General features: G+C 39.3%; 1 protein-coding gene across 1 annotated transcript in view; it reads right to left on the reverse strand.

Moving 5' to 3' along the window:
• The window catches only part of LOC122814070 (active breakpoint cluster region-related protein-like), a 1143696-nt gene that overhangs the window by 691418 nt on the left and 433946 nt on the right, over positions 1–18332 (reverse strand). Inside the window, exon 4 of the mRNA XM_044086683.1 lies at positions 3154–3339. Within this exon, the coding sequence (XP_043942618.1) occupies positions 3154–3339 (186 nt within the window). The remainder of the gene's footprint in view (positions 1–3153; positions 3340–18332) is intronic.

The following is an 18332-nucleotide window of genomic DNA, read 5'->3' on the forward strand; positions in this document are numbered from 1 at the left end:
GGAGCAACTTAGCCCAGCATCTTAAAAAGTGAACAGAGCAACTTAGCCCAGCAGCTTAAACAGTGAACGGAGCAACTTAGCCCAGCAGCTTAAACAGTGAACAGAGCAACTTAGCCCAGCAGCTTAAACAATGAGCGGAGCAAGCCCAGTATCTTAAAAAGTGAACAGAGGAACTTAGCCCAGCAGCTTAAACAGTGAACGGAGCAAGCCCAGCAGCTTAAACTGTGAATGGAGCAACTTAGCCCAGCAGCTTAAACAGTGAATGAAGCAACTTAGCCCAGCAGCTTAAACAGTGAATGGAGCAACTTAGCCCAGCAGCTTAAACAGTGAACGGAGCAACTTAGCCCAGAGGCTTAAACAGTGAACGGAGCAAGCCCAGCAGCTTAAACAGTGAACTTAGCAACTTAGCCCAGCAGCTTAAACAATGAACGGAGCAACTTAGCCCAGCAGCTTAAACAGTGAACGGAGCAACTTAGCCCCGCATCTTAAAAAGTGAACAGAGCAACTTAGCCCAGCAGCTTAAACAATGAGCGGAGCAAGCCCAGTATCTTAAAAAGTGAACAGAGGAACTTAGCCCAGCAGCTTAAACAGTGAACGGAGCAAGCCCAGCAGCTTAAACTGTGAATGGAGCAACTTAGCCCAGCAGCTTAAACAGTGAATGAAGCAACTTAGCCCAGCAGCTTAAACAGTGAATGGAGCAAGCCCAGCAGCTTAAACAGTGAACGGAGCAACTTAGCCCAGAGGCTTAAACAGTGAACGGAGCAACTTAGCCCAGCAGCTTAAACAGTGAACGGAGCAACTTAGCCCAGAGGCTTAAACAGTGAACGGAGCAACTTAGCCCAGCAGCTTAAACAGTGAACTTAGCAACTTAGCCCAGAAGCTTAAACAATGAATGGAGCAACTTAACCCAGCAGCTTAAACAGTGAATGGAGCAACTTAGCCCAGCAGCTTAAACAGTGAATGGAGCAACTTAGCCCAGCAGCTTAAACAGTGAATGGAGCAACTTAGCCCAGCAGCTTAAACAGTGAATGGAGCAAGCCCAGCAGCAGTTTCATAACATGGCAGTGCTTACAGTGTGACTAACAGCAAGTTTCATAAATAAATGGCAGTCCTTGATGGTATACTTTTGATAACACCTGCATTAACAGTTCTCTACAAATGTCAAGACTGTCTTTTCTTTAAAGCGTTCCCATACATGTATACATACTTGCTTCTTTGTACTTTAGCTTTCAAACTGACTTGCTGCACAGTGGTAAGTCTTGGCACTAAACCAAAGGGTAAAAAGGTCACACAGACAAATTATTCACTAAACACAGCAAGAGACAGAGCCAAGCTAGAGTTTTCATTACGTGATAAAATTCTTGTAATGCAGGCCCTTAAAATATAAGCAAATAACCCCATAAGGACCTGACGTGTTTCAGCAACACGGCTTCCGAATGCCCATGACTTTTTCCTTTGTCAAAGGCTTAAAAGATACTTCAAGCCAATAAAGCTAAACTCCGCTAGCTGTGGATTTGTATGGTTTAGACTTTTAATTGACCTCATTGGCACAGCATAAGTAGGTAGCTTGGCTACAGTTAAAAAATACATTTTAAACCAAGTTGGACCTCATAAACATTAAGAAACCTACAAAATATCTCAATTAAGTAACATCCAAACCAACGTGTAGAAAGATCATACAAACAAAAAGGTAGTAAAAACTGCAAGAAAAGCTCAACCAAACTGGAATTTCACACTCCTAAGTCTTACCTCAGCTTCTCCTATCACTAATCCTGGCATTTTCTTGGGTGGCAAAAGCCATGGTACCTTTTTGGCTGGGCTTGTATAGGCCCTAGGGCCTTAGTTGCTACTGTCTTAGAAATGCTTCAGAAACAATTCAGTCTTGACTATAAACATTTTTATTTTTACTTATTTGTTAATTTTTGGGGGGAGGAAGACTTGTTTAATGTATGTTGACCTTAATTTGCCCACATTAACCTTTTTTGCACCATTTCTCTACCAATTAATGGTGTGGTGAAATTTAACAGTTGGTCTAAATGTTGTAATAGTTTTAATTAATTCTTACTGCCAACAGCTAAGTGAGACCAAACTGCAAACATGCTGATGCACCCTTTTTTTAACCCACAATGCTTTGCAGCCACCACCTGCTAGACAAAACTTAATATGCTTATTTATTTTTGAACAAATGCATTTCTCTTAATTATAACATAAACCAAACCACTCTTGCTTTAGGTATTCAACACAATGAAAAAGGTGGATCTAAATTTCTTTCCATTTACAACCAGTAAAGTCCACTAAAATACAGATTAATTAGTTTCAAACACATTGTTAAAATCTTTACTTACAAGTACATGGAATACAGAGCACCCATCCCTTTTGTGTGTCACATTAAAGTAGTTTTAAAATTGTCCTCCTCACATGACCTTACTGTGCGTGACTCTCTGGCAGCAATGATGTGATTCTCTTCCCGCGCACGTTTGTGTTTAAAATTCATGCAACACACACATGACTATTGGGTCCTGACTCCTAAAACAGGTCTTTGCAGTTGAAAAGTGCTATGATTCCAGGCGGCTCCTATGCACAGAAGACAAAAACAGGTCACAAACACCTGTTGCATCTGTGTGACTGCACAGGATGCAAAGGGTGTTCCTAAAGAGGAACATCCTTTAAAAAAAACTTTTTTTTTTAATTAAAATAAAATCATCCGGTTCTGGGGGGGGGGTGCAGTGCACCCCCTTACACTTGCCTGTGGGCACCCTTGCACACAGAGCTCTTCTTTGTGTTCCCCAACTCAATTATACCAGGTCATCACCTACTGCCATGAAATGGACGATCCCAGACTTTTTAATTTTTTAATTTAAAATTATTATTTTTTTTAATTAATTCTTTAATTTTTTTCTTAATTTAAAAGTACTCTCTGTTTGCCTTGTCTTAAATGGATGTGTTACATTGGGGCTACCCTCAATGGGGGGGGGGGGTGGAATTTAGTATTTAGTAACACTCTGGAGAGATTACATGCCAAGACCAACAGGAAGTAAACTCAGCAGGAGGAGGACAGAAAAACAGTGTGTACATTCCCATGTTTATGGAAAAAGTGTTAAATATTTAGGCAGTAGGATTTACATAATGTTACAAAGTTAGTAAAACACTAACCAATTTCTCAAAGAGGTCCCCAACTTGCATGTTTGGGTCGTTCAGTTCGAGTCGCAGACAAAGTTTGGTGTAAAATTCTTTGTGAATTGCATGTATTTCTGGTACTTGGAAGAAGATTGTCTGTATCTGTTCACTGGTGAGTACAGGCTGGGAAGTGTTCGCTGCAGCATGGAGGGGCTTCATTAGCTGAAAAAAAAAACAAAAGTCAGTAATATTCACAAGTCTCTAGAACATGTCAAACAGAGTATGTAGTTTGTTACATTGTTATCGGCAGTCACATGATTCACTACTACGTCTGCACAAAAACAGTGTATCAGCACTGGCATGCTGACCATGGTTCTAATATTGTCATTCCCAGTCAGTGTTACAGCACCAGTGACTGAATGAATGGCTCTGATAATGCTGAGTGCAATTGCTGTATCATCATGGCTGCCTCTGTACACTCTCACAGTGAGTACAGTCAGGTACAATCCTGGCTGTGTAGACTCTCACAATTAGCACAGTACTGCACAATTATTTATGTCAACACACCCACCCAGAAAGATACACATACATACACACACACACGAACACACACACACACACACACACACACACACACACACACACACACACACACACACACACACACACACACACACACACACACACACACACACACACACACTCACACACACACACACACACACACACACACACACACACACACACACACACACACACACACACACACACTCTTCTTCTGGTCAGGCACCCAGACTGGTTGTTCTCCTAGAAATTTCTGTGGTCTAGGAAATCAATCAGCTTTTTATCAAGATTCCATGATTTTCTTTGCAATGTCTCTTAGGCTAAATGGTGTGTTTTCTCCTAGGCTTGTCTCCTACCCCCCTTACATTATATTATTACATTGTAATCTCCCCCTCCTATCCTGTATCACTGTCTGCAGGTCCCCATCTCCTTACACAGACTCCTTATATTACATTGTTACATTGTAATGCTAAGTAATGTCCACCCTTCCCTTGTCCATCACTACCTGCAGGTCCCCATGTCCCTACACAGACTCATTATATTACACTGTTACATTGTAATGCTAAGTAATGTTATCCTCCTCTCCTGTATCACTGCCTGCAGGTCCCCATCTCCCTACACAGACTCCTTATATTACATTGTTACATTGTAATACTAAGTAATGTCAACCCTCCCCTTCTGTATCACAGGCGGCAGCTGCCCTACCTTCCTAAACAGTCTTCTTATACTACATTGATAAATTGTAATACCAAGTAATGTCTACCCTACACTCCTGTGTCACTGCCTGCAGGTCCCCATCTCCCTACACAGACTCCTTATATTACATTGTTATATTGTAATACTAAGTAATGTCCACCCTGCCTTCAGGTCTCCATCTCCCTACACAAACTCCTTATATAATGTCCACCCTCCCCTCCTGTATCACCGCCTGCAGGTCCCATCTCCCTACACAAACACTTTATATAATGTCCACCCTCCCCTCCTGTATCACTGCCTGTAGATCCCCATCTCCCTACACATATATTACATTGTTACATTGTAACACTAACTAATGTCCATCCTCCTGTCCTGTACCACTGCCTACAGCTTCCCATCTCCCTACCCAGACTCCTTATATTACATTGTTACATTGTAACACTAAGTAATGTTCACCCTCCCCTCCTGTACCACTGCCTGCAGGTCCCCATCTCCTTACACAGGCTCCTTACATTACATTATTACATTGTAATACTAATTAATATCCACCTTCCTCTTCTGCATCACTGCTCGCCATCTTCTTGCCCAGACTTCTTGTGTTGCATAGTAATATTAACCCGTACTACTTAAGTATCTTTTGGGTCTGTAATATGCATCTCCCTGCCATCTGATTTTAAAAATAGACTGATTTAGGGATAGCTTTCACACCCAGCTCAGAGCAGTGTTACCCTTTGGGGTGAAGATAGAGTCTGCCCTGGCATAGAGATAGCCTCTCTGCCAGATGCGTCCCCATCATCCTACTGGTCTGTACCCTTTCAGCCTTTCCACTGGCATGGCCAGTCATTATACTTTATAATCCTCTCTTCTGTCAGTGTGTTGACTGCTAGCACAATAGCACTTCTCTTGAACCCTTATCCTATCATTTCATTGCCACCTCCCTGGCCCAGCTTGCTACCATCTCAGCTGCCTACTCTGATAAGGCATCGGTGTCTCTGTGCACTACAAAATGCACCAACCTGTCCACCCTTGATGACTATATGTGCTATCATTTCATCCTATGCAATACTTGAAACCTGAGACCAGCTTCCATAAAATCTGACCTCCATGTCTCCCTTGCTAAGCCTTTTAATTCTGGTGGTGATTGAGTTTTGAGTTATCAAAACCCTCTCATTTCTCCTTACAGTGGCTTTCTCCTCCATCAGTTCACATCCCATATCCCTTCTCTTCCCATCTGTAACTTTCTGCCTTTAGTTCCAATACCCCACCTTGTTTGCTCTCTGCAGTAGTTGCCACACTCCCTCTGATCCATTTGATTTCTTTCTCATTCCTCACTTCCTGTAATCCATTTGATTCCTTTCTCATTCCTGACTTTCTATGATCCATTTGAGTCCTTTCGCATTTCTCTCTCCCTGTGATCCATTTGATTCCTTTTTCATTCCTCTTTCCCTGTGATCCATTTAATGCCTTTCTCATTCCTGACTTCCTATGATCCATTTGATTCCTTTCTCATTCCTCTCTCCCTGTGATCCATTTGATTCCTTTCTCAGTCCTCTCTGCCTGTGATCCATTTGATTCCTTTCTCGTTCCTCTCTCCCTGTGATCCATTTGATTCCTTTCTCATTCCTCTCTCCCTGTGATCCATTTGATTCCTTTCTCATTCCTCTCTGCCTGTGATCCAGTTGATTCCTTTCTCATTCCTCTTTCTTTGTGATCCATTTCATTTCTTTCCCATTCCTGACTCCCTATTATCCATTTGATTCCTTTCTCATTCCTCTCTCCCTGTGATCCATTTGATTCCTTTTTCATTCCTCTCTGCCTGTGATCCATTTGATTTCTTTCTCATTTCTCTCTCCCTGTGATCCATTTGATTCCTTTCTCTTTCCTCTAGTACTCTTTCTACAAACTCTTTTCACTGTTTCCCTTTCACCATCTGTCTCTCCCATATAATTGGCTGCTTCTCCTTGCCCACTTCCTTCCTGTTCTCCTAGTTGTACCAGTTCCTGTATGACCACCTTATGTTCACACTCTTCTTTATCATTTCTTACTGCTATCTGCACTTGTCTCTCCAACATGGCTGCCTTCTCCTTGTCCTCTGTTTCATGTCTGCATCTCCACTTTCTCCTTTCACCTTACTTTGTGTCACCCAACTTGTTTTTGCTCTTCTGACAACCCATCTCTCCATGCCCACTACCTCTCACTCCCATCTGTCTTGAATGAAACATTTTTAATTATCTCTGCTACTTTCTCTTCAATTCCATTCTGGCATGTCTCATCTTACTAGGCAGTGTGCTGACTTCTGTAGCTTTCATATTCTCCCACGATGTCCCCATATTCTCCTGCAGATCTCACATTTTCAACCACTGCAGTAATTACTGAGCTAACCTGCTGCTCCACATGCTGAAACCATTACCCATCTCTCTCCCACTTTTGTTCACTAACCTGACTGCTAATTTCATGCTTTCTCATTTTTGGATGCTTCATGTTTTTTTTTCTTTTTTAATTATTTTTTTGTACAGATTTCATGCCTGTTAAATCTATCACTGTCATACTGGGTGCAGTCCTCAGATGGTCTTGTCCACTGCAGACATTCTGACACTGACAGTCACGCTGAATGCAATCAGGCCACAATCACATCTGTCTATGCAGTCTCAGACTTGTATGCATGCTCTCCCACAGAGTAAAGTACACAATTGCATTAAACACCGTCAGCCCAAGATCTGTCTGTTTATGTGTGCCCTCTCATAATGAGTGCAGTTAGTTCATGACCATGTTGGTGCACTTTCCTACAATGACATAATTCAGCACACAAGCATATTAATCTGTGCACACACTCACACTAAATGTGGTCAGTGCTTGATCATGTCTGTGTACACTCTAACACTGGTCACATTCAATGCATAACCATTTCTGTCTGTGCATGTTCTTGTACTGAGTGCAGTCAGTGCATGATCATATCTCTGCACATTTACAGTGACTGCAGACAGTACATGATCATGTCTTTGCAGACTCAGTGTAGACTCATGATAAGTGCAGTCAGTGCACAATCATGTTAGTGCACACTCACGATAAGTGCAGTCAGTGCACTATCATGTTAGTGCACACTCACAATAAGTGCAGTCAGTGCATCATCATGTTAGTGCACTCTCATAAGTGCACAATCATGTTAGCGCACATGAGCTCATGATCATGTTAGTGCACACTCATGATAAGTGCAGTCAGCGCACCATCATGTTATTGCACACTCTGTCACTGTTGCTGTCAAAGTTCACATTAACAGAGCTAATATTACTAGTCCTTGTGACTATACTGTGAATATAATACTCATTCAGTGTAATAAAATCATTGTCTATGATCACTACTTAGTCACCTGGACTCTAGTAAGTGTTCTGACATCTATGCAGACAATCAAAATTCTGTTTACACAGTGACACTGATAGAAGGTAGAAGGCTGACCCCTCCAATTAATATAATATGTGTTTGTATGTGTATGTATGTATATATATATATATATATATATATATATATATATATATATATATATATATATATATATATATACATACACACACACACACACACACACACACACACACACACACACACACACGTTGAAAACGCAAATGTTGACCCACTAATATGCATCTGCTGATAAACTGCCTTGGTGCATGCAAAACTAAAAGAAAATAAATAAATAAAATAACAAAACTTCATTTTTTGCAGGGGCCAAGGCCTCATGAACCCTATATCCTCTGCTAATTATATATATATATATATATATATATATATATATATATATATATATATATATATACTAACTCAGAATTTGCAAAGTCAGGGAAAAGAAATATTTTCAGACCCCAAGAATTGTGAGATCTCACACAGTCAACCTAAAGAAGTCGAGTAAACAGATGTCAGCCAAATACACTGACTGAAACATTCAAAACTATATATATATATATATATATATATATATATATATATATATATATTTATTTATCAGACAGAAGCAGATAAGGACATGTCCCCATCTCTATTGTACTACTCAGTCACTGACAGTAGATTAGGATTTGTAGCTCACGTGCCTGCCTGTCCCTCACAGTTTCTGTACTACTCAGTCTCTGACAGCAGATTAGGATTTGTAGCTCACGTGCCTGCCTGTCTCTCACAGTTTCTGTACTACTCAGTCACTGACAGTAGATTAGGATTTGTAGCTCACTTGCCTCCCTGTCCCTCACAGTTTCTGTACTACTCAGTCACTGACAGCAGATTAGGATTTGTAGCTCACTTACCTCCCTGTCCCTTACAGTTTCTGTACTACTCAGTCACTGACAGCAGATTAGGATTTGTAGCTCACGTGCCTGCTGTCCCTCACAGTTTCTGTACTACGCCATCACTGACATCAGATTAGGATTTGTAGCTCACGTGCCTGCCTGTCCCTCACAGTTTCTGTACTACGCCATCACTGACATCAGATTAGGATTTGTAGCTCACATGCCTGCCTGTCCCTCACAGTTTCTGTACTACGCCATCACTAACAGTAGATTAGGATTTGTAGCTTATTTACCTCCCTGTCCCTCACAGTTTTTGTACTACTCCATCACTGACAGCAGAGTAGGATTTGTAGCTTACATGCCTGCCTGTCCCTCACAGTTTCTGTACTACTCAGTCACTGACAGTAGATTAGGATTTGTAGCTCACATGCCTGCCTGTCCCTCACAGTTTCTGTACTACGCCATCACTGACAGCAGATTAGGATTTGTAGCTCACATGCCTGCCTGTCCCTCACAGTTTCTGTACTACACCATCACTGACAGCAGATTAGGATTTGTAGCTCATGTGCCTGCCTGTCCCTCACAGTTTCTGTACTACTCAGTCACTGACAGCAGATTAGGATTTGTAGTTCACTTGCCTCCCTGTCCCTCACAGTTTTTGTACTACTCAGTCACTGACAGCAGATTAGGATTTGTAGCTCACTTGCCTGCCTATCCCCACTACTAATGACACCAACAGATAAGGCATATAGAAATAAGGACACTACTTTAGCTTATAGTTGTTGAATTACCTCCACATGAAGCACAGTTTGCAATTCTCTTATTGCCCACTATGCTACAGAGGCTATATTAGGGTACATAATCCACATAATCTATGTATTTATAGGACCTCTATTATTCTGTTTTGGGATTACCATTTACAGTAAGAGAAGCATATTTCTGAAACATCTTTATGATGTTGTAATTACATATTCCTCATGAGTTGTTGTTGTAATTACATATTCCTCATGAGTTGTTGTTGTAATTACATATTCCTCGTGAGTTGTTGTTGTTGTAATTGCATATTCCTCGTGAGTTGTTGTTGTAATTACATATTCCTCATGAGTTGTTGTTGTTATAATTACATATTCCTCATGAATTGTTGTAATTACATATTCCTCGTGAGTTGTTGTTGTTGTAATTACATATTCCTCATGAGTTGTTGTTGTTGTAATTACATATTCCTCGTGAGTTGTTGTTGTAATTACATATTCCTCATGAGTTGTTGTTGTTGCAATTACATATTCCTCGTGAGTTGTTGTTGCTGTAATTAGTCTCAGGAACACCAAGCAAGGATCACCATGATGTAATAAAAGTATAATTTATTCCAAAAAACGAGCGCTTTCGCATACACACTGGTATGCTTCTTCAGGTTACATTTTAAATGAGAAATTCAAGCATTTTTATAGTAGCAACAATTAGATAATTAAGTAATTAAAGAGCTTAATTTCCCGCTCTTTCTGGAATAATTAAACAATCAAAAAGAGAGCTAATGGAGAATCACATAGTATATGTCTCCTTAAAAAGAAATAAGAATCACAATGTTGAAAGAACAAGTATAATTAAATTCATAGCTAAGTTGAATCACTGTATTAAAATCAAATCAACATTTAGATAGAAATCTATTTAATAAAATAAATCAAAAATAGATCAAAAATAGGCCTATTAAGCAATGTTAAATATAAAACACATTCTAAAAAACATGAATTTATAATTCTAGTTCATACAATCACTGACGCTATAACTTATCTATTATATCAGTGTAAATGAATGTATCAGTGAAAGATGTTTAAAATTATATTACCTCTCTAAATATTGATATTATTTAAGAATATATATTATTTACAAGTATACTTAAAGGTATGTGTGTCTATGTAAATATTGTAAACCATGGACAGAAATAGTTCAATATATATAGAGAAACAAACATACAAAAAACATACAAAAAAATTCCATAGTTTTTTATGTATGCTAAATTTATTTATTTATTTATTTAATATGATGTCAGAAATAGCTATCTTTATTTTCTCTTGATATTAAACTACTTATATTATAGTATACTACCTCTACTTGTAAATGTATAGATATTGTATTCCACTAAAAAGCTTCAATATAAATAATCACACACAGTTGTTGTTGTTGCAATTACATATTCCTCGTGAGTTGTTGTTGTAATTACATATTCCTCGTGAGTTGTTGTTGTTGTAATTACATATTCCTCGTGAGTTGTTGTAATTACATATTCCTCGTGAGTTGTTGTTGTTGTTGTAATTACATATTCCTCATGAGTTGTTGTTGTAATTACATATTCCTCGTGAGTTGTTGTTGTTGTAATTGCATATTCCTCGTGAGTTGTTGTTGTAATTACATATTCCTCATGAGTTGTTGTTGTAATTACATATTCCTCATGAGTTGTTGTTGTTGTAATTACATATTCCTCGTGAGTTGTTGTTGTAATTACATATTCCTCATGAGTTGTTGTTGTTGTAATTACATATTCCTCATGAGTTGTTGATGGAATTAACCAAAAGTATTAATCGAATTACATACTGTGCACCAAGTGTAGCTGTATTACAACTGACCAGTTATAAGGCTAGTGTAGCTGTACAACTGACCATTTATAAGGCTAGTGTAGTTGTACAACAAACAACTGAACATTTACAAGGCTAGTGTAGTTGCACAACAGATGACCATTTATAAGGCTAGCTTATTTGTAGCATTGTGAAAAATTGTAAAACAAATGTATAATTGTAGACTCAGTTTTTGTGGTGTAGTATGACTGAACATCTGTTATCAAGGGTGTGGTTCCCCAGTGCTGCTTGGAATATGCAATGCAGAAGATAACCACATTTTGTTTAAACAGAGGAAAGGAAATTATACAGTGTCAGTTAAATAAAAGAAGAAGTAAGCAGCGAGCTATACCATATGTGGAAATACGTGAGTTGCCTCAAATTAAAACTAGCACAGTGACAATGAAAGGGAAAAGAAAGTGAGAACTAGAGTAATAAATAGAAAGTGCTAGATATGAAACTAAAATCTCACAAGCACAAAAAAGAACGGGAGTGTAATACTATAAGTACAGAAAGACTGACATTTGATGGCATGACATGTCAGTTTGGTTACCGGTCCTAAATAAGTTGTGCTCCTTCATTCTCACTGTCCAAGTACACATTTCAGATATGATAGTGGAGGTTGCAGTTCCTTTTTCAGAAAATGCAACTACATGAAACCCCTTAAGAGTAAATATTTGAGAGGATGAATATTGATTTACTACTTTACAAAATGTTCTTAGTCCTCCTCACCACACACGACTTTTGAAGCTGTTTAGTACACAAAAACAGCAGAACATAACCAGTATACTAGTTTCAACCAATAATTTGAAGACAGGACCCACATCTTACATCATTCAGGAGCAGAATGACATGGCTTTTCATTGTGTAAGTATTTGACAGTGTCTTTGATACTATGCTTATATATTTGCATCATTTTTGTCACTGCCAGTATTTATGGTTCTAACTACTTTATCTCACAATTCAGTTGGAAGAGGGAACAGTTATGCGCTATGTGGTATTCAGATTTTATGCTAATTAACTGTCACAGATTTTTTTGACTGGATGCACCTACTTTTCAAGAGGTTTTGTACCTATTTTCAATGCCTGCATTTTCAGGTTTATGGAAAACAGAGGTAATCCAGAGACCTTGAGTGAAGTCTGGTATCCCACCTGTGACCCAGAGGGTGACAGGACTAACAAGAAGCAGAGGACAAAGGATTGGTCCAGATAAATCATTTTACCTAGTAGATCTTGGGCACTCTCTATCTCTCTCTCTCTCTCTCTCTCTCTCTTTCTCTCTGATACCCTTCCTCTGGGAGGAATAAAGTCACCTTGTTGAAGTTTCCTGTAGTTTATTCACTTAAGAACACTCATCCATCTATCTTTTTAACTGACTTCTAAACTGACTTTATCTGGTCTAATCCTTTGTAGTCTGTTTCTTGTTAGTCCTGTCACCCTCTGGGTCACAGGTGGGATACCAGACTTCACTCAAACCCTCTGAATTACCTCTGTTTTTTGTTCATCCTTGGCAGGCCCAAGGAGTTATCCACTTGAGAGAATCACTATAAGGAGACCACCAGCAATATGGAAATGGACAACTCAAGGCTTAATCCCCCAGCGATATAGAAATGGATAAGTCAAGACTTAAACCACCAGTGATATGGAAACAGACAACTCAAGACTTAAACCACCAGCGATATGGAAATGGACAACTCAAGACTTAAACCACCAGCGATATGGAAATGGACAACTCGAGACTTAAATCACCAGTGATATGGAAATGGACAATTTGAGACTTAAACCACCAGCGATATTGAAGTGGACAACTTAAGACTTAAACCACCAGTGATATGGAAATGGATAACTCGAGACTTAAACCACCAGTGATATGGAAATGGACAACTCGAGACTTAAACCACCAGTGATATGGAAATGGACAACTCAAGACTTAAACCACCAGCAATATGGAAATGGACAACTCGAGACTTAAACCACTAATGATATGGAAATGGACAACTTGAGACTGAAACCACCAGCAATATGGAAACGGACAACTCAAGACTCAAACCACCGGCGATATGGAAATGGACAACTTGAGACTTTAAAACATTCTGAAGACATCTACCTGGGTAAACATAACCCAGTATATTGAGCATGATGGCCACACAGACAACTCACCAAGAGACAACTTCCAACATGATCCTACAGACAACTTTCTCCTCCTTGAGAACAACTAAAAAGACTGAAAGGACTATACTGGGAAGAAATTTACCTCAAGAACAGTATTGAAAAAGAAATGATTCCTAGGGGACTAAAGCTGTTCAAGAAAACCATGTGGAGCAGCATGGAGGAGGACTTAACCAGAAAGTGGGGCACAGTTTTAAGGGATGCTAGTCTCAAGCTGATTGGGGTCTTAAGCATAACAAAACCCAGAAGGATTCTACTAGCAGCAAAATCCTAAACATGGAGAATTTATGCAAGGGAAGCCGACTCCACTTCTAGATTTTTAGATCTTGAAAATAGAATAAGTGACTTTGAAAACAAAATCAAGGAGAAGAAAATGCAAAATATCAACATGGACTTAAGGAACAAGCAGGAACCAAAACCTTCATTCTTCAACCAGGAGAAGGAGGTATCAACATGGACTTAAGGAACAAGCAGGAACCAAAACCTTCATTCTTCAACCGGGAGAAGGAGGTATCAACATGGACTTAAGGAACAAGAAGGAACCAAAACCTTCATTCTTCAACCAGGAGAAGGAGGTATCAACATGGACTTAAGGAACAAGCAGGAACCAAAACCTAAATTCTTCAACCTGGCGAAGGAGGTATCAACATGTTCTTAAGGAACAAGCAGGAATCAAAACCTTCATTCTCTGACCAGGAGGAGGAGGTATCAACATGGACTTAAGGAACAAGCAGGAACCAAAACCTTCATTCTTCAACCGGGAGAAGGAGGTATCAACATGGACTTAAGGAACAAGCAGGAACCAAAACCTTCATTCTTTGACCAGGAGAAGGAGGTATCAACATGGACTTAAGGAACAAGCAGGAACCAAAACCTTCATTCTTCGACCAGGAGAAGGAGGTCTCAACATGGACTTAAGGAACAAGCAGGAACCAAAAAAACTTCATTCTTCAACCGGGAGAAGGAGGTATCAACATGGACTTAAGGAACAAGCAGGAACCAAAACCTTCATTCTTCGACCAGGAGAAGGCGGTATCAACATGGACTTAAGGAACAAGCAGGAACCAAAACCTTCATTCTTTGACCAGGAGAAGGAGGTATCAACATGGACTTAAGTAACAAGCAGGAACCAAAACCTTCATTCTTTGACCAAGAGAAGGAGATACTCCCTTAGACACAATAGTAGGAAACATTTTGCTAGGCAATGGAAACATGACAAACCTAACAACCTCCCCAAGTGATGTTGGAACACAAGGGATCCTGGCCACACACATTGCTGTCCGAGACAAGTGGAAGGAGACAACAGGCACGATTTTCATCAGGGCCACCAGGAACCTGGACCCGATTTACATGCACCCAGCACCAACATGAGGTAACAAGACATGATGAAAACATCACAGAGGGAGACATTCATCAACCAGAACCACCAGACTCCAACATGGAGACACACAACAGAGAAGCCTTTCACCCTCAACTCAGACGTCTCCATAGCAGCACCAACAACAGGGGAACAGATGCTGGAAAGAAGCCAAGGACCTGAAGGACTCAGACAGATTAACAGAAGAGAAGGGACCCGCAAAAACCTACAACAAAATAGGACTAAGATCTGGAACCACTCAACAAAACCACTGACTCAGCTAGAGCAAGGCATCTTAGGTAACAATCTGATTTTTATACCTTTTAACAGAAGTAACTTGGTGGAAACTGTGAGAGATGTTAAACAATATGTGAGGAAATTGAATCGTAAAGTATTTTTCAACAATGAAAGCAGGGATGGAAGCACTTCTGACAGAAATGATAACGGCACAAAATGGAAACAGCCCAATGTGACTTCCCCCTTGTGCACCTCTCCCTGAGTGCACAGGGCCCTTGGTAAACCACCTAGGAAGAAGTCATACAGCACTAGCAATGAGGAACTGATAAACAACATTCTCTCCATCCTGTCACACAAATGTCTCACCCCTTCAAAATCAAACTTAAGCACCTCTGTTTTCAGCCCACTATCATTTCTGCACCAGTCTGCTTATCATTTTGGAACTCTAGCCCAAATAATGTCTAAAGGGGTGTCCTCTAGAGCTAAAGAAGCCTTACTTCTTCTGCATTCATCCATCATAAGGCCTGGCATTCTGCATCTACCTTTCTAAGCATATTGCTCAAGTTGTGAGGTGTCAGCAGTTTTTAATTAAAAAGATCATGGGTTTCAAGTCCTTTAGTAATCCAGAAAGACTCTCAGACCCTGTCCTACCGACTCCTTTTCAATGATGTTTGCCTTGTTTTTTGAGCCATTAAAAACCCTACCCTATTCAATCTATTGCACCACAGCACGACTAGCCATAACTCTCAGCTCTCCAAAATTTTGAAGAATGCTCAGGTTTTCACCTCAAATACTTTTAGTTTGTTCCTTTGAACATGTACAAATTTTTGGCTAATCATTGAGGTCCAAAGTCACTGAATAATGACAGACATTTAAGTTCCAGACTTCATATCTTTCAGAAAATGTATTATAATGTAAAACCTGTTCTAGTAACTTTCTAAGTTTATAAGAGCAATAGTTAAAATCTGTCCTTGATTTTAGGCTTTCGTCCCCCCATCATTTTTGCCTTTGCCCACAGATCATGCTCTTAAGATTTTGAGAGGTATGGAACCAGTGGTTCCTGAAACACCCATACCAAGGAGCTCAACCTGCATTATCAAATAAGTATTGTTGGCTGGGCAGGTATGCAGCCTGATACATACAGTACACTGGTTGTTTTCAAAGTTAATCTTAATTTTTGGATGGACAGTCATAAACTCTCTCTCTCGTGCTATCCTGTGTAGCCTCTTTACACAAGGGGGATGAACACTATTGAAGTATGTACTAATTAAACAGGCTTATTTGGCTAGGCTTTTAATGGTCCTAGAAACTGCTTGTCCACTATCAGCTTATGAACTTGTAACCCAGGAGCAAATATGTCCCCGTATTTTGCATTGATAATTTCAGTTCTGAAAAATGAAGCTGGCAGCATTTATTAATACCATGGGATATGTATAACAGATGGGTCTATGTTAAAAGATTGACTTCTGAAATAGCAAACTCATATGAGTCACTATTTAAAAAGTCAAATGTATCCCTAGTCGCTTAAACAATGAGCTCTCCTGAGATCATGGTACAGTGAGGACTGGGAAATGTGCCCTTTTCCCCACTGTAGTGCAATCTTGGAGTTGATATATATAATTAGCATAGGATGTGTTTTTCAGTGTTTACATATGTTTGACTTTTTAAATAGTCGATCATGTGAATTTAAATGTTTAAAAAGTCAATCATTTATTTATTTATTTATTTACATTTGTTGACTGGAAGTGTCCGACTGGACATAGGTCCATTTTCAGCGGAGGCCTGTGGAGAAAAGCTCCACAGTTAAAATAGACAGTAGTTACATTGGATTACATAGGGATTAACAATTTAACATAGCAATTACTTACAACATATTTACAGATGAAGAACATAGTACATCAGTAGACAACTAGAATCTTTATCTGTGAAGTACATAACAGACATTAACAAATGTTACAATAAGAAGTTCCTGCTGTATAATAAGTACTAGGCTTATGAGCATCTGAGCTTGCTATAATCAGGGTAGTTAGTGGAGTGGAAAGAAAGGTAGTGGTTGGATGGGGTGGGTGATATTAGAGTGGGAGTTGCAAGGGCATAGCCAGCATGTTTTTAGGTGCGCTTTTAGTAAAGTTTTGAAGTGGGTGCATGATGGTATGGAGGTAATTGTGGGTGGGAGGGAGTTCCATAATTTGGCTATGGTGCAAGAGAATAGTGCTTCATCAGCAGAGTTATTGGCTTTAGTGATCTGCAAGTGATTTTTGTTGCTGGATCTTAGTGGTCTGGTGGTGCGATAGGGTTGGAGTAGATTCTGGAGGGGTGGGACATTTAGTGGATGGTTTACTAGTTTGTGGGCGAGTGAGAGTTGATACCATTGAAGGAGGTGAGGGAGTTCAAGCCAACCCAGTTCAGCAAGTGAGTGACAGTGGTGACTACGGTAGGATGCCCCTGTGGCGAATTTGGCGATTTTGTTGTAGCAGGTCTCTAGCTTGTTTAGATTGCATTGCCTTAGGTTGGTATATGTACTGGACAGGCATACAGTAGGGTGGAGGTAAGGCGGGAATTTGCTATTGAAATTTTTGCTGGTATGGTGAGAAGTTGCTTATTTCTGTATAGTGCTCCTAGTTTTTTGTGGACATTTTTATGGTCATGGATATGTGAATGTCAAATTTTAGTTTATGACAGAGATCCATGTCAGAAAGTTATAGTCACAAATGAAAGAGTTTTTAAAAGCTCTATAGGTGAAATATAAATGCCCTATTAGGAATTTAAATGATATGGAACATGGAAATAAAAGCTTCAGTTTGTGTGGATATGGATGAGGACCCTGGATTTATTCTGTGCAGGAACCTTATTATTTAGCTGTAGTTAAAGTCCTTGGATTTATTCTATACATGAATGTTGAACCATCTCCAGCCAAATTATATGTATCATACAATAATTCCATAGTTTCATAGTTTCTAAAAACCTGTATAAATATCCAAAACATTTATACAGGCTCCATAATCATAGAATAAACATCCAAATCAAACCAAATATCTAGACCCTTACTGAATAATTCCAATGAATTACATTTCCTGACTTGTTCCATGATCTCACAATACTTTAGATAATAAACCTTGAACAAAAACAAATTCTACATTTTGACATTTGGAAGTTATAATTTGCCCTACTGGATGTTCCATCTGATTGCAGCAACTCAGTATTGAACAAAAGTAGAGGTTCTTCATCATGAAATGCATGCTGTATTATACATAGAGAAAATAAATCAAGTTTGCTAACTGTTCTTGATATATGAAGTTCCAAAACTACATA

This window comes from Protopterus annectens, chromosome 10.part0, assembly GCF_019279795.1.
Source record: "Protopterus annectens isolate FY-2018-M chromosome 10.part0, PAN1.0, whole genome shotgun sequence".
In the NCBI taxonomy this organism is placed as follows: Eukaryota; Metazoa; Chordata; order Ceratodontiformes; family Protopteridae; genus Protopterus; species Protopterus annectens.